At 44.6% G+C, this 23487-nt stretch overlaps 1 protein-coding gene across 2 annotated transcripts; it reads right to left on the minus strand.

The window, feature by feature from the left end:
• On the minus strand, positions 1-19745 carry LOC309535620 (uncharacterized protein). 2 transcript variants are annotated; one of them, XM_082228903.1, is made up of 5 exons: positions 19237-19745; positions 6112-6516; positions 3545-3859; positions 2795-2961; positions 1-1551 (listed from the first exon to the last, which is right to left on the minus strand). In XM_082228903.1, the coding sequence occupies exons 1-5, from the start codon at positions 19448-19450 to the stop codon at positions 1507-1509; spliced, it is 1146 nt and encodes a 381-aa protein (XP_082085029.1). In that variant the 5' UTR covers positions 19451-19745; the 3' UTR covers positions 1-1506. The 2 variants fall into 2 exon arrangements, with proteins under 2 accessions (XP_082085029.1, XP_082085030.1); XM_082228904.1 differs by lacking the exon at positions 19237-19745 and adding an exon at positions 15632-15806.
• Between the last annotated feature and the right edge of the window lie 3742 nt (positions 19746-23487).

Genomic DNA, 23487 nt, shown 5'->3' on the forward strand with positions numbered 1-23487 from the left:
TTTAGAGGAAAACCAATTTATTTGTAGACCCACAATCAACAGTCCAAACACAAAGGTGTTATGTTCTGGACAAGCCTTCAGAAGGCTAAAGATGTAAATGAGAGATGTCAGGTGGAAGAAGTGAGGGGAAACAGAACGGGAGAAACAGAAAACAGCTGGAGAAAAGAGGATACAGGGTGGAATAAAGAGAATTTTAAATGAAGTAAAAAGTACACTCCTATGCAGACATAAAAGGGACACTGCAGCTTAATTGGTCTGCCCCATCTTTGGTTCTAGATTTCTTCATCCAAACAAGGCACAAGCAATTCCTCTACGATTAGCAGGTAAAGAAGTAACAGGAGAGGACAAGGTGGGGAATGAACGCTCTGTGCAAACAGCAGGAGGTAACTGCCAAGAGTCCACATGAAGACGGTTGCCAGGACTATTTAAATATGAATCTAATTAAATATGAATCTAACAAACAAGCAAGCGATACAACAGTTAGATACAACTTCCAGTGGCAGCACTGAGTACACAGATGAGTCCCATTGATCTGAGCTGTTGTTGGACAAGTGTCTGGGCACAACTGGGCTGGTATAATTGCTGGGCATCTCCTGTGCCACACCTTGGTAGCAAGAACAGTGGCAGAATTTTCTGGAGAAACTCCAAAAATAAACTGCTTCCCCCAAACAGTGTTGTCTGAATCAAAACTGCTTTTATTCCCCCTGAAATACAGCAATAATTGGGGGGGCGGAGCACATCTTCCACAGCAATAAGGCTATGCAATCTCTTTGAAGACCATTTGCTAGGGAACAACTTTGGCTCAGGGTTACTGTCTTCAAACCCCGTTTGCAAGGTTCCTGGAGGCTTGTGACTGATCAATGTGGGAAGCAGAATGATGGGCTGAATGGATTTTTGGTCTGGTGGATCAAGGCTCTTATGGCAAATATGGGGTCACTGCTCCCTGTTTTCCTGCTAGACCCCCTGGAACACCTTTGGATCCGATTGATAAAAAGTGTAAATAGAAGTGCAATTTAAAAGTATATATGTAAAACTCAAGGAAGGAGCCAACTAGGCCTCCAAATCACAGTTGGGTTGCATCTCCTTTCACATGTAACATACTCGGCGGTTTTGCGCTGGGCTGACTTGCCTCCACAGCTGCTTCACTTCTTGTGCAAGAATCCCACAGTGCAGCTCTTCAAAGTCCAAGCAAGGCCTCCCTTGGCAATGTGAACAAGAGTTAGTGCGGTCACTGAACGAAAGTCCACTTCCCCGAGAGCTGTATGGCTCTGAACACAAGGCACAAGGAGCACAAAGGGACAAGGGAAAGGACTAGGTCAGGCTGGTGCCAATTCCCAAAAAAGAAAGAAAAAACAAGTCTCTTTGTAGACTAAGTCAGCTGACTCACAACTTTATAGTCATGGGAAATCAGGACAGCATCTTGCAGAGGATGCTCTTCCCGGTCAGAAGCCTTTACGCCTCCCTTGGCTGGTCAGAATCTGAATAGGAAAATTGTCTTCCAACTGCTTAGTAGCTGTAGAGGGAAAGAGGTGTGTCCTCCATCATGTCATCCTGTAAGCAAAAAGGGGGGAAAGGGAGACCTTGTTAATTTTGCAGTCCTGAAGGAGCAGGAGTAGGTGAAGGGCATAAAAGCAAGCAGTGCACACAGGCCCTCAGCCCATGCCTCAAGTAGTAGTAGTAGCACTAGCAGTAATTTTATTTATATGTTGCCCATCCAACAGGGTTGCTCCAGCCACTCTGGTCGGCTCCCAACAAAATATTAAAAACACAATGAAACATCAAACATTAAAAACTTCCCTGAAGTCTTCTAAAAGTCAAATAGTTATTTATTTCCTTGACATCTGAAGGGAGGGCATTCCACATGGCCAGCGCCACTACTGAGAAGACCCTCTGCCTGGTTCCCTGCAAGCTCACTTCTCGATTTGAGGGAACCACTAGAAGGCCCTCAGAGCTGGATCTCTGTGTCTGGGCTGAACGATGGGGGTGGAGACACTTCTTCAGGTATACAAGTATGCACTCTATGACTTGCCCCATTCCACAGACACCCTGAAGTAACCTTCTTGCTGTTATCAGACTACTGCTGTATTTGAAAGAGATGGACAGCCTCAGGAGAGGCAGACGGATAAGATTTATTGTGTACTGGCATCTAGGCCATGCTCCAGGTGAGATGCCCTAATGTGAAGGCCCACAGCTGGAGAGCTCATTCAACTTAAATTGGGGGGGGGTCTAACCTTTGTCACTCTTACTGTGGGGGGAATCTATGGTGCCATTTTCAAGCCCCCCCTCTCTCTGAAATGGTACCTCCATGTGGTCTGGAGGCACTTCATCCAATCACCCTTAATGATGAAGTAGAAGACACTAGAGATGTTCTCCTCCCAAGTCCAATTGAATCCTTCACAAAAGGTTACACTTGAATGCTACCCTAGTTAGGGTTGACAAACACTTATGGAGCCTATATCCTTTTCAAATGCATTCTGATAATGATATTTGAAAAGTATATTTTAAAAAAACCTTCGTTTCAGAGCAGGGCACTCAAGGCAGAGGAAGGAAAAGGGCCATAACTCCATGGTAGGGCATCTGTTTTGAATGCAGAAGACCTCATGTTCAATCCCTGCCACCTCCTGTTGGGCTGGGAGAAACCAAAGTCTGAAACCCTGGAAAGCTACTGCCAGTTAGGGTTGAGCTAGACTGCCTTCTGCCAAGTCAGATCAATGGTTAGCTTCCTATCTTTTAATAAGAGCCTGTGAAGTCCAGGTTAGAGGTCTAACGAGGAGGATTAATTGAGGGCACAAACCATAGGCAAATCCTGGAGCCGCCGGAACTGCAGCTGGCCACTGCGCTGTCGGTACCGCAAGAACCCCATAAGAGCCAGGATCCCCACTGTCACGATGAAGATGAAGATGACTGCAATCACCAGAGGGTCCTCACCTATTGGGCTGGCTTCTGGTATACTAGGTAGGTCTGCAGGAAGGAAAAAATAGTCAGACAGCCAAACATGGATTATTGTTCCTGGCCCAGATGTTGGGATACTGCCAGGGAGATAAAGTCCATCATGGCCCCAAGCCGTCTGCCGGACGATCCATCGATCTCCCGTAGTCAGGCAGTATCAGCAATTAGCGACATGAGTTTCTTCTAGAGCTCATGCACACTCTTATCAGCAGATAATGCACAGCCAAAAGTCGCACTCAGGAGAGCATTATTTACAAGCTTTATTCAGCGTTGATCAGAACAAAGAAAGACATGACTGCCTGCGTCAGTGTCTCCGACAGAGAGAGAGAAAACGAAAGCAATAGCAAACATAAACATCCTGTGAACAGGACATGTGCAGACTCTGACTCACAATGCCTGCTCCCTTTTAAGGTGGAACGGAAATATCCTAACACCAGAATGGCAATTCCATACAACTACTAGGCACTTCAAAAGTCAAAACTTGTTCTGTCGCAAATACATTTTTATATACCTTCGTCTCCACTATATATCTAGTTCCCAAACTGCTCTCTATCTTTGTTTCTATCTGCATGGAATAAGAGCTCCTAGTGAGTACCTTCGCCATCTCCCATGTCTGTGGTAGAGGCCTTCTTTTGCACGTGGTTAGCTGGTTGCTCTGTTTCCACTGGTGGGACTCTGGGAGATGTGAGTGTGGAGGAGACAATGCCTGGTGTTAATATGGTAGTGCTAGAGGCACTCGCTGTGAGGACTCTTCCATCCGTATCAGTTGCATTTGGAGCCAAGGTGGACTCGGCACTGCTCCCTTCTGTGATAGCATCAGGGTTTGCCACCGACATAGTTTCTGGCCTCCCTTCTGTAGGCCCCGAGGTGATGAGTGTGGAAGCTGTTGGCTGGGAAGGAGATGTCGGCCCTGGAGGCAGAGACAAGAGAGACACCCACAAGTGAATCAAGCGAGGATCCTGGGTCTTTGATGTGCAAGAACAAATGAAAATAATCCCGCATGATCATTTCCTCTCTATTACTACAATTCTAGCACATGGGCGGAGCAGATCCAGAGTCCAGAACAAAGTATACCAAACTGGCAAACAGATTTAGATCAATGGCTGAAACACACTAGTGGATACTCATAGCCCTTTGCCATAGTTTGTCTTACAATAGCAAGCTTTCTGAGACGCGTTGTGCAGAAAATATCCGTTCTTAGTCAGTTGGCAGAATCTGGGTTTTTCAGCTGTAGAGCCTGGAAATCTTAGAGTGCAAACTGAGACAGCTAAACTGATCTACACAAAATAATTAGAAGAGGGTTCTGACTGAAATCCTAGAAACCAAATCTTTAGTTCCAAACATACTTCAATTCTATGGGACAAGCCAGGAGTCAGAGATCATCCCTGCCTCAAAGAATCATGGGAACTGTAGTTTGCCCCCACAGAGCTACAATTCCCAACACCCTCAACAAAATGCAGTTCACAGGATTCTTGAGTGGTGGAGATGTGCTTTAAATATATGGCGTGTACACAGCCTAGCTTTTCTTTTATCATGTGGCCCAAGGGGGGCGGGGGAAGGTGAATTAGCATAGCGTACCCTATACAGGAAAAGGAAGTTCAAAGGCAAGCCCCACTGCATGGTGCATAGAGGAAACTCTTGGAGCGTTACAGCATCAGCAATCAATTGCCTGCCCAAACACATCAGAGATAGGTGCCTACAGATCAATGCCTATGTCAATATGTGTTTTGCATCATTTGTTTCTGACGCATCAGACACAGAGCTTTCCCCTCCTCCCACTGTCAACAATGGTTCCCTGAGAGAAACTGCTCTTTATCCTGAAGCCACCAAAACCAATAAAAAGTAGTCAAAGAACAATCAGAGAAAGAATTCTGCCTTCATGGACACCTGGACTCCCAGTATGGAATGGTTCCTGCTAATCATATAGAACCCTGCAGCACATCTTGCTGTGATTTTCTCATCCTTTGAAGAAAGTTGAAAATAACTTTTCCTATTTTTGTTACAATGCCATAACTTTTTTAAAAATACACTTATAAGCTTTTACAATATACAAAATAAATATAAATTTACTTTGCAGACAATCATTTACTTATTTAGACTCCTCTCTCCCTCTTTCTGTGGTTCCTTGTTTATATTTTAATTTACTGCATATCCAAATTATACCAATTTGTTATGCCATAACTTTTTATATATATGGAGCAAGGCATTTGCCCAGGTGTCTGACTTTCTGTTCTCCATTTACTGCTTGACAACAACCCAGAATTACCTGCCTTCCATTTTATGAAAAACTGCAAGGTTTTCAAAGTGTATTGAAGTTTACATGAGGGATTGAATAAATATCCTGTGTTAACAGAACTATAATTGTCATCGAAGAGGTAATATTTATGCCTAGGTTATAGAAACATCTAATTATGATTCCAGGCACTTGGGAGTTCTACTCAGATTGTGTTCTATTCTCTCCACTCCAATTTTGGCAGGTATGGGATAAGGTACTAGAGCCTGGTGTGCTCTGGTCCATGGGGTCACGAAGAGTCGGACACGGCTAAACGACTAAACAACAACAACTAGAGCCAAAAAACTTTCTGAGGTATTCCACCTAATAAAGTCAATTGAAAAGTCTATCCAAGGCTGTGCACTCACTAACCCATTTGTAGCACAGATATGTAGTGTTTCTCCATTGAGAATCATTTATGCTTGTCCTCAACATGTGGCTTTCAATCTACAGGGGTAGGTGAAAACCCTCCCCTTGATTAGGCTATCTATATGTTTTCCTCCCCACACATGCCCCAGGTGATTGAAGAAGGAAGCAATGATTGCAGTCTTGGTGTATGCACACCCATAACATAATTGGGCAGGTATGGATACAACCCCCACTGCCAGGATTGCCTACATCTTGTTTCAAATGGACACACTGTGAGGTATTGCAGAATCAATCCACAATGAGCTTTTATTTTTGGAATGAAACCAGTTTCTCAAGAAATACTTTTCAGGGAAATAAAAATATGCAGTAGATCTAGATTGTGCAAGGACTATATAGAAAAAAACAACGCAAGCATTCAGCCTCCTTTGATTGCAGAACAAAATGTTGTGTGTACACAACCCAAGTTGCTTGAGAATTAAGCTACATTCCATGGGAAGTGGTTGACTACTGCCAAGTCTTACCTTGTACGTCCTTTGGCTGAGAGGGCTCTGTAGCCATAACATTAATACTGGAATTAACCCAGGCTGTGGTACTGATGGGTTCGGAATCATTCAGACGGGTCTGGTTCACTTCTACCAAGTTTGTAGTTGCAGCAGGAAGTGAATGGATGTCAGGACTACTGTTGGCAACATGCGTTGTGTTCTGTAGTCTTGCTGTGGTGCTTAAGGAGCCATGTACAGTAGGTGCCAGAGATTCAAGCGTGACTGAGCTACTGAGATTTAACTGTGAAGCAACAGTGGTGTTGCCATCCACACTTATGGCAGTAGGGGGAATTGTCCAGTTGCCAAGGCCGCCAGCCTCCGTGTGAGGGAGCACGAAGTGTGACACAGTGCCAGATTGAGCTGATGATAAATTCTGCCCATCTCCTAGTGCAGGAAAAACAAACAGATGAAAGCTAAAATCACAGACACATGCCCAGAAGGTCAGCTGCTTCCAGCAAGGGGAAAATAAGAGGGAAAGGGAAGGAACAGAGCCCACAAGACAAATCAATTACAATTACAGGGTGGGGAGGAAACTCCTCTTCTATTAACCTCCTCCTCTAGTCGCACTGCAGCCATCCAGTTCTCTGCAGACTGGAAATTATTTTCTCCAAACCTCACCCTCTGCTCCTCAAACATACAAAGTATGACAAACCAATGTATTGGAGCTTCATACTGGAGTAGGAAAGGTACCTACGGCCACTGATGATCATTGTTGGGTAAAGAATCAGAGAGAGAAATCACCAGAGTTACGAAGTCAAGGATTTGAAGAAGCACTATTTCCCCACCTCCAAAGATAACAATGGGGCTATGCAGACCAAAACATTTTGTGAGGGTGCTTTCTTGCAAAATACAGTGGTACCTCAGGTTACAGACGCTTCAGGTTACAGATGCTTCAAGTTACAGACTCCGCTAACCCAGTAATAGTACCTCGGGTTAAGAACTTTGCTTCAGGATAAGAACAGAAATTGCGCAGCAGCGGCGCAGCGGCAGTATGAGTCCCCATTATCTAAAGTGGTACCTCAGTTTAAGAACAGTTTCAGGTTAAGAACGGACCTCCAGAACAAATTAAGTTCTTAACCAGAGGTACCACTGTATGAAAAAGGAGTAAAGACAAAAAATACAGTAGGCCAAGGTTGAAATCTAACACCCCTGAAAAACAAGTTTTCATGATCTCAAAGTTCAAGTCAATTTGAGAATCTCATGTCCTTTTGCAACAATCAATCATATATATATTTATAGTGACCTCAGTCTAAGTACCGATCCTGGTGTACACACAATGGAACCATCCATGCACAACCATCCATGAACCCCCGAGTTTTCAGAAGTACAAAAAAAAAATCAAGGGGAGGGTCTTAACTGATGGTGGGGAACAACCCAAAACAATTAGAACCAAGTATGCTTGGTAGCCAGTGCTATCTCTGCAGAAGAATCATTTCAGCGTGAATGAAGGATCTCGTACGTCCCATACAGTGTTGAAGAATCAACAGCAAACAAGACAGTTAAGTGTGGCATGGGAGGAAGTCCCACACCACTTGCTCACACAGTAAAGCAGGAGTTAAAACTGGACTCCCACTCTCCACCCACAAACCACAGAATTACAGCTTCTCAATAACTCTTTACTCATTTTATTCCAGTCTTGGGTCTCTGCTGAGGCAGCTGTTCCTCTGCACTGCTGAAAGAACCCTCATGCTGGAGCACAACGGGGCTGGCTTCTTCACCCAAACTCAACACACCTACACAGCAGGCTCAGGATAATGACTTATGGGGAAAACAGCACGCTGAGTCTCAGCAGCATGCCAAAATGTTTGGGGAGTTTGGTGTGTGCATGAGATAGCTTCTATTATAAGGCAGCCCCCAATGCCATTTGAATTTAAGCTTTTACCTACAGTCATCAGAGTAAACATAACACACCAGACTGTGACTAAACCCTCCATCCTGAGGAAGGGGAAAGATTAGTGATAGTCTTTGGCCACTGACATGGGCTTGGTGGTGATCTACAGCACAGCAGTAGCAACAGGATCCTGGTCTTGTCCTTTGTTGCCTTGCTGTTACTGAGGTACTTGGCCAGTGCTGCTTTACACAGCGGGCCAGGCAACATGTGGATGTCAAGGGCTTTGTGATTGTTACCCTTCTAACAACCAGCTGTTGCACCCTTCTAAAAGGCATCCATGAAGAATGAATACTGCCCTTTAACCATCTTTATAATCACACACATACCACCTCTGGCTCATTTAGCAAATCCCATTGGATTAGTATGAGAGAAGGTGCTTTTTAATACGTGTCAAGTAACTAGTTTGCTCATTTTGAACCTGCAAGGCATCCAAGTGGAGGAAATTCATTTTGTTCGTGTATGTGTATGTTCCGTTTTCATTTTCATGAAACTTGTTGTTTCTTTGTTTCTTTATTCAATACACATTGAATTATATTTGTATTATTAATTAAATAAAAATAAATATTATAAACCAGTCCTATGGAACTTTGCATCTTGGCCTCCCTCGGTAGGCAATTTGACAGAGTCCTAATGAGGACAATTTTCATCTTTCAATAACTGCCATGGCATGCATTTGGCTTGGAAGAAAAGACTGCAGGTACTCTGAGCTCAGAAAACAAAGGAGTCACAAAAGGAAACATACTTTTTCCAGTTAGAACAAAGAACTCTTTCCTTTGCATTAGCATGCAGCAATCACTTGATAAAACTTTATCATGAGCCAATAGTTGCCATGGATTTTTTAGGTGGAAATATTAATCTAGGCAGAAGTAGTTCTTTCTCCACTTCAAGCACTCAAGCGTTAAGATTAAGATGCCAACCCTCTCTTATCCTGAGCTGTGCACATTTGCAGTCACATCACAGTATGATGTCATTTGTCTCAGTGCTTTTTTCCCTTAGAAAAATAGGTGCTGGTACTCACCATGAAGTTGTTATAGCAAGTGCCACACTTTTTAACGACAAAAAGAGGTGCTGGTACTGTGTTCCCTTGAGTACTCCCTGAAAAAGCGCCGATTATTCTGTCTGTAGGTTCTGTATCATTCCGTTCATATCAACTCACTTTTTAAAAAAGCTGCAGTGGCAGAAAAGACAACTCTGACAAAGATGTGAACAGTTAGTTCCACAAGACTTAGAAGCCTGCAGAGCTTTGAGTGGATGTTCTCATACTTGGAGATGGGCATTCTGCCGCTCACAAAATGCTCACTTCTGTTCTGGACTGCTTCTTTTTCGGCTCCTGCAGCTAAATGCCACATGCCACCTTCCCCTCAACACTATCTTTTGGGGGGCAGTGTTAAGGGGAATGGAGAAGTTGTAGTCCAAAACACCAGGTTGGCATAGGCTGTTATAAAAAGTAACACCAAAGTAGCATGCCAGAATAAAGCAAGCATGTATAGTAAGTATATCACATACACAGTCCCGTTTTTATTGCAGCTGCAGGATGTGAAAGAGATTAAACATTCAACCTTACATTTCTACAGTCCTTTGCCTACCTGAGTCTTTCTGGTCTCACACCAACCTGGGGAACTGAGAAACAATTTGCTGATTTTGAGCCTTAAAACTGGGGTACAGCCAACTCATGCAATATGCAGCAGATGGAAGCAGAGCCAGGCTCTGGGTAAAGGCTACCTCTTCCTGTCAAGCGTAACTAATCATTATGTGATAAATTAAACCTTTAGTAATGAAAAAGATAATAATAGAAAAGTGGTAACCTTAAAGACTGCAGACAGTAAACCTCATTTGTACTATTTATGTGTTCACACCCAGAAGCTTCCAGTTCCAGGGGACCAACATTTGTTTACTATTCTGGGTGTTCTAAATGCTTCCAGCGAACCACAGAATCTGGCTAAGGGTGGCACTACCTGTTGCAAGAAACATCTCTGAAAACAGCAGCTCTGTGTTGAAACCCAACTTGCAACATGTGATATTTTACCTTAACATACAGGTAACCCCCCCATTTACGCGGGGGGTTACGTTCTGGGGAACCACACATTTAAGTGAAATTGTGTATATTTGAAACACTTCTGAAAAAAACCTGCAAACACCCCAGTCATTGTAAAACCTACCCTTTCTGTCTAATTAAGGTCCATTGGGACATTTACAAAGATGCAAGAATCAAAGGCTAAAGGAAAGAAAGCTAATTACAGAAAATATTCATTCATGCAAATCAATAAACACAAAGGTCTAGATCACTGCAATTGTCATTATGGTGCTTCCACATAAATAGGCTGGCTAGTGATCAATACTCTAAATCAGAGCACCTGTCACTCTCACAAGGTACATGCCCAGGGGAGTAATAGTTCATCCTATTGCTGCTAATCTACATAGATGTAAGATACACAGTGGTACCTCGGTTTGAGAACAGCCCTGTTTACGAACTATTCGGTTTAGGAACTCCGCAAAACCGGAAGTAGTGTCCCGGTTTGTGAACTTTACCTCGGTCTAAGAACGGAATCTGCGCCTTGGTTTAAGTATGGTTTTGGTACCACTGTAATAGGAAACTATGCTTTATTACATGAATGGACCAAGACAAGTCTCAGGCTCATGTGCTCCTCACTCTCTTTTCACGGGAGGAGAAAATTGGCAGCTTTCCCTTCCAACTTTTATACAAACCACAGTTCCAAGTTCAGACATTATGGGGAACTGTGGTTTGTTTAAAATTAGAAGCAGAAGCTTCTAATTTCTTTACTGCCACAAAACAAAACAAAAAAGCTGGGAGGAGAAAGTACATAAAGGTCACCACAACTTGTTCTTGTAACAGGAAACCATGGCTTCCTGTTATGTCTGAACCAGACCTAAAAAGACATATTTACCTTCACAGCAATGTAATCATGTTCAATCTAAACATCTCCTTCCTGTTTACTGGCTACTGTCACCCAACTGATCAATATGCAGAAGAATCTTACTTTGAGCTACTGGTCAAGCATGGCCTTTCTTCAACTACAGAACAGTGCAGTTAGATTACTCATCTAATCTCACCCATAATGAGCATGCTGCACGCGAAATTTCTCCCAGAGACTCTCTGGTCATTGGAAGAGGTTGTCCTTTTCTCTGTTTCTACACATAGTAGTCTGTTATAGAACACACTGCAAAGTACATACAGGAGATGAGCTTGTATTCTGTTAAAAGGCCCAGACAGAAAGCTGGTCAAGCAAGGAACGTAGACCTAGGGATTGAAACTAGGGCCGCAAAGCCCAGCTGAAATAAATTCAAGACCTGTGAGAAGTTATTTGTTTTTGTGTTGTTATTTGCGGTATCCCCACTTAAACACGTGCAATTCTAGATGAGCTGATTAGCTGGCTGCTTATTGTGCACTCCGAAAAGCTTATATCACTGGTACAGCCTGCCCACAACCTCCTGTTTGAAGCCATCAAGGTGGAAGTCACCTTGGAAGCTGAGGCAGCCTGGACAAGCATCAATCTCTTTCTGAGTTAAAGTAACCACCATACCTGCTGCCAATAATGCCCCACCCTGCATCTGTTGCCTCTGTCACTGCTGAGAGTCATTCTGCTGCTATTACTACCTTTGTTGCTCACCCAACTTTCTGCCATTCTAAGTCTGTTTGGAAAAGCAAACCAGGACCTTTTGGGCTAGATTTCCTTTCCTACAATGACACTTGGAAAGGCCACAGAGCTCTGGGTGCCAATGGGTAGCTCTGCGGCAGAAGCAAGGCCTTCTTTTCGCAATGGAGTCATCATCACTGATGAAACCAGGGTTAGTGAGGGAGATCTGATCCCTTCTATACTTTTTGTGTGACAAGTGATTAATAAGTTTAATAAATGGTGATGATGATCAGTGCTTTTCCCCCTAGGGGGTACTCAGGGGGTACGCAGTGCTGGCACCTTTTTTGTTGTTAAAAAGTGTGGCACTTATTGTAACAACTTCATGGTAAATACTGGCATCTATTTTTGTAGGGAGGGGAAGCACTGATGATGATGGATTTTGAGAAAGTTTTAAGAAGTTCCTGCTGGATGGTCCATCTAGCCCAGGGGTAGGCAACCTAAGGCCCGGGGGCCAGATGCGGCCCAATCGCCTTCTCAATCCGGCCAGCGGACGGTCCGGGAATCAGCGTGTTTTTACATGGGTAGAATGTGTGCTTTTATTTAAAATGCATCTCTGGGCTATTTGTGGGGCATAGGAATTCGTTCATTTTTTCTTCTTCAAAATATAGTCCGGCCCACCACATGGTCTGAGGGACGGTGGACCAGCCCATGACTGAAAAAGATTGCCGACCCCTGATCTAGCCCTCCATCCTGTCTTCACGGTAGCCAACCAGATGCCTTCTGGGAAGCATACAAGCAGAACTGAGCTCAACAGCACCCTCCGCTCCTGCAGTTCCCTGCAAGTGGTATTCAGAAGCATTCTGCCTTCAGTAGCAGAGGTAGAACATAGCCAATGTGGCTAGTAGCTGTGATAGCCTTATCCTCAATGAATTTGTCTAATCCTCTTTTAAAGCCAAGTTGCTGGTCATCCCTACTTCTTGTGGGAGGAGGCTTCTGAGAAGCCTGTACGGCTAATTGTCTGCTGATTTCCTTGGGCTCAGGCCTCCTTGGAACCTACTTCTGAGTAAACTTATTCAACAGTAAGTGCCTTTTATTATTTCAATGGGGCTTTCGCCCAAGGAAATCAACAGAAAACAATTGCAGCCTTGTAAAAATATATGCCTGTGCAAATTTGATTGATTGAAAATTGAAGCTGAAACCCACTTGATTAAAAAGCATACGCACTCTCACACACGACACCCAAGGAGAGTTCATAATATTGGTTTACTTGATTGATCAAAAAAATTTTTTTTACTTAAAAAAAAACCCCCTCTAAAAATGTAAAGAGTGGAAGCCATAGCTGAAACGCATATTTTGGCCATGGACTCTAAGTGGGCATAGGCAACAAGGCACTGCTTTAGAAAGCACCTTCTTTTTTAAAAAGAAAGGAAATTGTGACTCACAGAATAATAGAAAATAACTTTGTCTACCTTAACAATATACAGTGGTACCTTGGGTTAAGAACTTAATTAGTTCCGGAGGTCCATTCTTAACCTGAAACCGTTCTTAACCTGAAGCACCACTTTAGCTAATGGGGCCTCCCGCTGCCGCTGCACCACTGGAGCACAATTTCTGTTCTCATCCTGAAGCAAAGTTCTTAATCCGAGGTACTATTTCTGGGTTAGTGGAGTCTGTAACCTGAAGCATCTGTAACCCGAGGTACCACTGTATAGTCCACCCTCCCATGGAGGACAATTCTAATACCTAGGTATTATGTAGCACTTTGTCCTACATTATTTTAGTAATCTATGGGCCAGAGATGAGAGATATTAGCCTATCTCAAAAGGTAGGAGAGGAGAGGGCTGTTGCTCTCAGGTGCTACTTGCGGGCTTCCCAGAAGCAGCTCATTGGCCACTGCAAGAACAAGATGGGCCATTGGCCTGATCCAGCAAGCTCCTCTCATGTTCTTAAGATAAAGCTTGGGGAATAACTGTGAATGCCTCCTTCAGCTGCTTATATGAAGGATGGGATACAAGTGTAATAAATAACTAATCCATATAATAGCACTGTGTAGGTCAGTATTAATATACCCAGTGCTTTTTTCTGGGGGTACGAGGGGTACACATACCCCTAAACATTTTTTCTTGAGTCAAAATGAGAGTACCCCTAAACATTTTTTTTTAGAAAAAAAATAACTGACTATACCTATAGAGCAGGTGGTGGATCTGAGAACAAGATACAGTAGCTTGTGTAAGGAGGATACTGTACAGTGGTTAAATTACCAAGGTGAACAAGGCACTTTCTGCCTTCCAGCTTAGACTTTTAACCAATAGTAAATAGTAATATGCTGCCTATCAAATCTATATCCCAATTTTTCTCTGAGGAGTGAACATTTGCATACAATTCCATCCTGGTTTAGGTAAATGATCAAAGGCAGGTGTCAGGGAACTGCCATCGGAGCTAGAGGCGGAGGGAAGGCTCCAAAGGGATGCAGCAGAGGGTCCCAGTAGGGAGAGAGGCAGCCCATCTGCTGGGGAAGGAAATCAGCGTAACACCAGTGGAGAAGGGGGGCAGGTGGGGGAATCGGGGAGGAGGCTCCAAGACTCTTCGCTGGAGACCAGCTGCCCACACCCTCCCAGTGCAGAAGACTTCCGCGCAGGGAGAGTAGGAGGAGACTTGGCGTCAAACAACTTTTATGCTGGAAAAGGTTTAAGAAACGCCCACTGACGGATGCTGCCAGCGACTGAGACAGTCACGATGCTGGAGGGTGCTCAGTCAGAAAGGGTTAACCAGGTAACCTAGCCAGGAGTGGCGGCAACTTACACACGAGCAACCCCTAAACCCATTACAGCAGGCAATAATAATTTTTTGTACTCTTTGTACACAGGATGTATTGCAATAACAAGGTCCAATACTAATTGACTATTCCCCACCCCCACCCCCACGCAAAAACATCTAACACACACCAGAGCTTTGTATCCCACACCTTTGGGGAAATAGCTTGGTTGCTTGCCAAGGTGCGTCAGAATGCTGAATGCTCTCATTCATTCCACAGCATGTGTTTATATCCAAAGGCAGAGTACATGGATCCAACTCATTTACTGCAAGTAGGGATAGGACACTTAAACATAGATGTGTGACCTGGATATGAAATATGAAACTCTGGCAAACTGCAGCCTAGAACTGTCCCTTTTCAGCAACTGTCCCTACAGGTTCTATCAAGAGCATGGGCCATTTGTGTGTTTCTTTAAATTATATAAAAATTGAATCCCCATGTACATCCTCACTAGCACTTTGCATTAACACTCCAGAGGTGCAGAGAATATCGACTAGAAGCTCTTCACTGCTACTTGGCCTGTAATAATCCACCACTCACTCAAGAGTAAGCCGTACTGAATTCAGTGAAACTGATTTAGGATTGTGCTGTACACACATTTAATCCACAGACACAAACACAGACCACTGGCCCCAGAAGTGCTTTGCGAAAATGGAGCAACTCTCAGCTGCCACCCCACCAACATGTTCTGTTTAACATGAAAGAACCTTTACCAAAAAGGGTGGTATAATAAGACAGGGTTTTCAAGATTTTGGGTCCACGGCTCCCTTGACCTACTGCATTCTTTCTGTGGCATCTCTGTGGGGCTCAGGAGCCCAGTTATGTCACCCCTTGCCTGCAGAGCCAGCAGCCTTTTCAAACACCCTCCCTTGTGGAGTGTTCCCTCAACCTCCTCTCTCCTCTCCTTCCTGCCACCCCTCCTCTGAGCTGCCCACCCTGCCCCAAAGAGAGGTGCCTCCTCACACTGCTCCACAGGGGCCTGGGAAGCACCCCGGCCAGCCCCATAATCACCATTGGTCTGGGGAGTTTGTAGCCAGGGCTGCTGCAACAAACAGCTGTGCAAGCCCTTGGAAGGCACAGAAGCAAGAGGGCATCAGAGGAGGAAGGAAAGGAAGGAAAGAGGGCCAGAGGCCAGTGTTGTCCGCAGCACCCCTGGGTGCCATGGCACACCGGTTGAAAGCTACTGTAATAAGATACTTTGTTTCCGAAATTCTCCGACAGCAACAGAGCAGCAGCCTGCTCCAGTTACTTGCACCTGAGGCTTTGGAAGTGGCTGGCACCCATCACATTTCCCTACATTCAATTGTCTCTTCGTCTGTTGCACAAGGCCCCTTGGACTGAATGTGTCCCATTTCATTTATAAAGCTGCAAGAGCAACTAAGGCAGCATTGGGGTGGGAGTGGGAAGAGAGGAGGAGACAGACACTGCCCATGTTGGCTGTGTTACACACTGCTCCCAGTGTATCTGTGACCTCAGGGCAATAGAGCAGGGCCTGGAACTGTGACAAACTAAGCTTTATGCTTCTCTGCAAATCAGGGCTCCGCTGAAGACGTGCATGTACAGAAGACAAGCAAACACAACTACTACCCAGACACAGCCAGAGGCATTCAGGAGACAAAGCCAAAATTCACCGACCAAAAAATAAAATAAAAACTTTCAGGAGGAGTTTTATATTTTTGAAAGTCATTTGGAGGAAGTGGGTTTCTTCATTTAGCTGGGAAAGGCACTACTGAACAAGACGAGTACCTGATTGGTTAGCTGAGACTGAGCTGGCAGGCAAATTTGAACTCCTGCCACAGGGAGTCCTAAGCAATTCCGGAGACAGCCATTCCAACGGCTCAGGAACAGAACTTAAAAACACTTAAAATATCTAAGCATCTTCAGCCCAGTCACATTTTTAAAGAGAAGCTGCTTGGGCCTATCTTAGTTCTAACTCAGAGATTGTCTGAACCATCTCTTGGATCTGCTATCTCATGACGGCTCCGCAAGGGAAGCAGAATTTCAGCAGAACACACAGCTTGTTTTTATTTTTCCCTTCCAGAATTAGCACAAGAAGGAGACTTGTAACAAATACGGTAACTTCATGACTGGTTGCTTTTATTGCTCCCAAAGTGGATTTGTCTGGTAAAATTTGTTGCAGCTTTGGCCGCATTTAGATGCAACCTTAAACCATAATTTAGCACTCAGGCTTGCATGCTCCCTCATCCCATGCAGCTGGGATGATGATTTGACCGCAATTTACCCAGAGTCTCTGCTCACCATTGTGTTAGATCTGTGGTTTAAATTATGGTCAGTTTTAACAAACCAGCTTCATAGCCCACCATTTGAAGCTAACTTGTTTTGAAACGGGAGGTAATTCATGATAGTCCACAACCACCAGTTCAGATGCAGTGACAATAGTAATAGTAATAATAATAATAATAATAATAATAATTTTATTTATACCCTGCCCTCCCCAGTCAGGGCGGCTAACAACCAATAATAAAAACAAGTTGATTGAATACAATTTAAAAAATGAGATTAAAATACAACATTAAAACATTAAAATGCAGCCTCATCACAGGAGGAGAAAGGAAAAAAGAAAGAGGGGGAGGGAATCAAATTGACTCCAAGCCAAAGGCCAGGTAGAACAGCTGTCTTAGGTTGTAGCTCAGTGTACAGTCATAGTTCATTGGTAGAGCATATGTTTTTCAGGCAGAAGGACTCAGCTTTAATCCCCAGCATTTCCAGATAGGGCTAGGACTCCCTGCTGGAAACCCTGGAGAGCTGTTCAAGCACTGTAGCCAATACTGAGCTAAATGGACCTATGGTCTAACAAAGCATATTAAAGCATTTTCCTATGTTCTTAATTCCTAAGTTTCCTAAGCTGAGATTCTGGGAAACTGAAAGTAAATGCTGCCCAAATCCTCATCCTGACTATGCAGGTTGTGGAAAGTATACAAGCCAGAGGCTCCCTGCAACTTGTTCCAGTTGTGCCACAGTGCCAAGCCATGGTTTAGTGTTATATTCAAATGCAGCCTCTCTCAGGTTTGGGAGCAGAGTGAGAATGAAGACAGCAGCCTTGCAAATAAGTCTGCTACACTGACTGATCCACAAAAACAGTTCATGGTGCACCTGCCCTCACATGCCAATGTCAGTTATTTGCAGTACATACAGTCTGCAAGAAAAATATGGCTGATTATCTTCCCATTTACCAACCCTCTCCCCCACAAACTTTTCAGGAGGCTCTATAAATCAGACCCCTGCTTTGATTGGGGCAAACCCAGATATAAAAACAAGCAGCTCTGCCAGTTATTTCTAGTGCATGTCTGAATCCTGGAGTTTGATCTAGTTTCTTGAAAAGGTACATCAATCACACTGGGCAGAAACGATTTCCCCAACACCATCTAAGAACTTCTGAAACATCATTGTCTTAGTGTGGTCCTGGACTTCTGCCCCAGCATCCTGCCCCAACAGCATCACTGTCCCACCCACCAGGAGGTGAGGAAACGTCATAGTTTCAGACTTGTCTGCAACCAGCAAACAAACAACAGAAAGGCCTAATTTGTTATTGACTTTCAGGCGGAATTTAGCATTTCTGTTTACCCAGGCATCTGATGGCTGAAATGCGCTGTTCCTGGCAACCTTGAGATTACCGGTTGCGAGAAAGTTTTTAACTGTTTTTAGTCCAGTATGTGTGTGTAAGTCTGATGTGTTTGCCACCCTGGGCTCTTTGGGGAGGAAGGATGGGATAGAAATTGAATGACTAAATAAATAACTAGTCAGGGAGAAACTGAGAGGGAATCAAGGATAGGGGGAAAGCAAAGCACAAGGAGCCTCCATCAAACATAAAGAGGGTGTGAAAACTAGATCTATCCAAGCAAGGACTTCATTTGAGCTGGGGCACAGACCCAGTACAGTGGTACCTTGGGTTACAGATGCTTCAGGTTACAGACTCCGCTAACCCAGAAATAGTACCTCGGGTTAAGAACTTTGCTTCAGGATAAGAACAGAAATCGTGCGATGGTGGCACGGTGGCAGCGGGAGGCCCCATTAAGAGGCCCCCCTGTTAAGAACAGTTTCAGGTTAAGAATGGTCCTCCAGAACGAATTAAGTTCTTAATCTGAGGTACCACTGTAATATTTCTGAACGCCGAATTTCGAAATGTGAAGCAGAACTACTCACAAAAGACGAGACTACAAGCCTATGCAGAGTGCATTTTCCTGACTGCTCTCTCTCCCGGCCAAGCGCCTCCTTCAGGGCTTTGAAATTCCAGATCAGTCGAGGATAAGGGTTCTAGAAAGCCTTAAGCCCCGGACATTCTCATGTTATAAACCAACAATCACAACAGCTTGCAAGGACCGACGGCGGAACTCCGGGACATGGGGGCCCCGCCGCAAGGAAGGACACCATCTGGACAGACACTACTGCGCCTCAAGCTCACGAGTTTCCAGACAGATACAGAAAGTTCTTGCGCTCTAAGGGGGCGGGGGAAAACCACCTTGGTGTCCAGGGTGGGAACGAAGCTACAGAGTCAGTCCCTTAGGATAGTAGCACGCAGGGAGCAGTACTGTCTCCTGGGCTGCGGAAAATCTAGGGCGATCACATGAAAAAGCCAGATCATCAGACGCGGTAATAAAACTGGGTTATTAGCAAACACAGGGTAGGTCCTGGCTCCTCTGAGAGACTTATAGGATGCCCCCCAAGCGCGCGCCCTCTAGGGGATCTCAAGAACCCATTCAGGATCAGGACACTTTCCCGCAAGAGCGCTGGATTCCAGAGTCCCACCTAGGACGAAAAGAAGCGGTCGGAGGCTCTTTTACCTGGCAGCGGCAGGAAGGTTCCAGCGAGGAGGCAGCAAACGGCGGAGAAGCTGTAGAGGGAGCGGCGCGTTGTTGCCTCCATGCCGGGCTGATTCTGGATGGATAGGCTGGCAGCGGCGAGCGAACCGGTGGAGAAAGCGCTAAATTTCTCTGAAGAGTCCCAGGCACAGGCGCGTCTCCAGAGCTGGAAATGAGTCTGTGCCACGTGGTTCATTCACAAGCCCACGCGCGGCCTGGGCGTGTCAGATGCGCCCCCCGCCCTCGCTCCCTACGAGGCCGGCGGGATCCTGGGTTCATCTCTTCCGCCTTCTCGGCGTAGCCCCACCGGGCGCAACCCGCCTCGTGAGTCGAAGCAAGACGTGTGGATCCTCCCCCGCCGCCTGGCCGGAGTGGCTTCTATTGGATGGAACTCCTGTGGCTGTTGGGTTTTGTCTACAGTATTTCCTAGCGCAAAGTCTGTGCTATTTCAGTTTGTGGACGCTGCAAAGTCATCGGCGTCCGCCCCCACCCCACTGAAGGGCCAAACGGGGCCTTCGCCTTACTCCCCTTGAGCGCTTATATTTAACACAAATCCTCATCCATCCAATTCAAGGTTAAATCATGGGATGCTGCGAGGGTGAGTCAGGACTTCGCTATGTATATTTCAAGCTTATTTTGATAGTTGGTCAACAAAATTGTTCTGGCTGTAGCTGGAACAATGACCCAGTTCAGGCGTTCAGGGTACTGTATGTGCCAGCTTGAAGTGATACTGGCATGTGGACAGGCATGTGCCCTCTATGCCCTCTGCTATGTTCACAGAACTCAGGAACAAGGCTAACAAGAATTGATTGATTGATTGATTGATCGATCGATCGATCGATTAATTAGTAATTTCAACTTGCTTTTTAAAGAGACTTTCTCCAGCAAGCATCTTACAAAATGCACGTCAAAACATAACCCATAAAATATGATTGTACCACCACTAAAAACACCATATATTACTAAAAGCCAGTTCCAAAAGAACAAAAAGCCCAACATAATTTATTCACAGAAAAACCAGAACACAGCACCATTTGGGGGGGCTCAGTTTACTATTACTGTAGCCACTGGGGGTAATGGCAAAATGGTGGCTTTCATCATATACCATCTAAAATATTGAGGGTTGGAGCATGGTTGATTTCACGTTGGATTGAATTTCAGAGCAGTGGTGCCAACTGCAAAAAGGCAATGTTGAGTGTGCCCAACAACGTAATGGTTGTTGTAGGCTGTAACTAAGCAAGGCGGAAGTAGATCTTGAAGCTGGAAATAAGAACAGTGAAAGGGACAGGATGGACCACAGTGTATACCATCTTGACGGCTTCTGAGACTTTCAGACAGAAAAGAAGAGATATGGATTGTGTTTATTTATTAATGACCTGGTTGTATGTAAAATTAAGGATTAAATTTGGCGAAATGCGAAGTGTGGGTGACGCTGGGAAATTGGCAGCATTAGAGGGGAGGGATGTATATTATATATTTATACAAAAAAAAACTAGAGCAGGGGTGTCAAACTGAAATTCATTGGGGGCCGCATCAGCAGTTTGGCCACCCTCAAAGGGCCGGTTGTAACAAGTGGAGGTTTCCTGAATGCATGTAAAGTGGAGGTTTCCTGTGTAGAATGGCCGGCGCCGCTAGAGGGCAGACATTCTCTGGCTTGTAGGCTGCCGCGCATGCGCTGAAGAGGGGGCTTTCTTGTGTCCAAAAAAAAAGCGAGAATAAAAGGTGAAGGCTGGCGGCCGGCGGCAGCTACATGGGCCACATGACGAGGTCTGGCGGGCCGGATTCGGCCCGCGGGCCTTGTGTTTGACACCCGTGATCTAGAGGTTTCATTTTCACCCTCCTCACCAGTGAGGCTGAGTCGTTGATTAATGGGGCCAGATGTCAGACAGCAATGTTCAAGACCATGTTAAGGAGGAATGTGTGTATGTTGTCTGGGAGGAAGCAAGATCTGTTTTTCTCAGGCAAAGGGTTACTCAAAAGGTATCAGAAGGAAATGTTTGAAAATTGATGAATGACTATGATGGATAGATAGAAAGAAGAGGATTTACTCTACTCAACTATTTTGAGGACAAGTTATAACAATGTATAAAAGCTATATCAGAAATTGGTAATTGAACAGGTGATGTGGAAGGAGAAAGGGATGAATGTATTTTGAAAAGATAGCTGGAAAAGTTATTTTATTGGGAGCAGCAAAGGAGGGAGGAAAATAGAAGAGACATCTGGGGGGGAAGTCAACTTTTAATTTTATATTGAATTTGTATTAATTTGGTGACAATTTGTTAAAAATTATGGAATATCAATAAAAATAATTGGCAAAAAGCACCTCTAGCCACCATCGCTGCATGAGCATCCTCAGTTACCACCAAGTCATTGAACTTGGTCCTTCACAGGGAGTGCAATCTGGTCAGACCTTGTGGGGGGCTGGACTATATTTTTTGGGGGGAAATGAACAAATTCCTATACCCCACAAATAACCCAGAGATACATTTTAAATAAAAGCACATTCTACCCATGTAAAAACACTGGGCAGGCCCCACAAATAACCCAGAGATGCATTTTAAATAAAAGGACATATTCTACTCATGTAAAAACACGATGATTCCTGGGCCATCCGTAGGCCGGATTGAGAAAGCAATTGGGCCGGATCTGGCCCCCGGGCCTGAGTTTGCATACCCATGCTCTAGGACGTTCACTCCCTGGAGGCCCTTCATCACCCTAAAGAGCTCCATTGGGTGACAATGAGCAGATGCAATAGTGATGGCAAAATATTAACTCTGCAGCCATCATTGTCACAGGGTAAGTCCATAAATGGGTTCTTATATGTCAAACAATGTGGTAGGAACCAGGGAATAGCTAAGAGCAACATCCACTTCTAGAGATTCTCTTGCCATTAGGCAGAATGAAGCAGCAGCCTCAGTTGAGTGTCACAAAAGGGTAGTGAAATTATTAGTTATTTAATTTTTTATTATTGCATTCCTACTCTCAGGGAGAAATATTTGTGGGACTTTCCATCTGAGGTGCCAAAAAAACCTTGGCATGCCTTTAGTAATATGTCACTTGATTTGAGGGTTGGCGTTGGTGTTTGCTGTCTATGTGAGACAGCAAAAGTGTCTCAGACCATCCCTGATGAACTTTGTAACTGCCTTTACTTTATAGCTGGTTGGGAAAGCACAGAGGTTGTTTGATGTTGTATCAACTGCAGGATCTTAATAGACCAGCTGCAACCAGGATTAAGGAAGCATATGGTGTTTAGGGAGTTCTCACATAAATGCATGTTTTGTAGTTTGGAAGTGTGCCTTCTGTATCCACCACACCTAAAACAAATACAAAGTTTTATTAGATGTGGCATGGGACAACCTTCACTACTTCGGTCTTGTGCTAGGAAAATGCATGCCTGCGCTTGTGTAATCCCTTTTGTGACCTGTGTTGGCTTTCCTCATACTCTGGCTAGCCTTTATTTGTCTTTCCTTTGAATAATAATAAGCAATACTATATATTGATTGCAACAATACTCAGAAGATGGTTTCTGCACCAGCATTAAGGAGGGCAATGCCCTGCATTTTGTTACCCTGCTTTGTTTATTTATCACATTTACATCCCACCTTTCCCGAAGGAGCTCAAGGTGGCTTACATCATTCCCTTCCTCCCCATTTTATCTTCACAACAACCTGGGGAGGGAGGTTAGGCTAGGAGTGACTAAGTGGTCCAAGGGCACCCACTGAGGGTCATGGCTCCTTGGGGATTTGAACCCTGGTCTCCCAGGTCCTAGTCCAACACACTAACCACTACACCACACTAGGACACTGCCAACAGGCACACACACCTTCATGCCTTGAGGCAGCCTTTATACCAAAATGCATGGTTGGGTATAGACAGAAATTAATGCAATACCATACAGCACTTAGACTAGTCGCACTATCTTGATCCTTGGTAAAATCTTCTAGTGTATGAGGCAGGGGTTCCTAGCCTTTTGGGGCCTGGGGACACATTTGAAAATCTAAAAAAAAAACTGTTGTGGGCACCACAAAATACTCATTTTGGAGAAGAAAAACTAGTGATGCTCAGAAGCCCACTCCTCAGCTGGCAAAATGTCTGCATACCCAAAAACAAAGAAGGCACAGACAAAAGAGCAAGCAACAGCCTACAAACAACCAAAAAAATAAAATAACCCCCTTCTTAATTAAAAAAATAAAATAAAATTGGGAGACTCAGGGTTCATACTGGGGACCCCTG

This window comes from Podarcis vaucheri (genome assembly GCF_965113315.1).
Source record: "Podarcis vaucheri genome assembly, chromosome: 6".
In the NCBI taxonomy this organism is placed as follows: Eukaryota; Metazoa; Chordata; class Lepidosauria; order Squamata; family Lacertidae; genus Podarcis; species Podarcis vaucheri.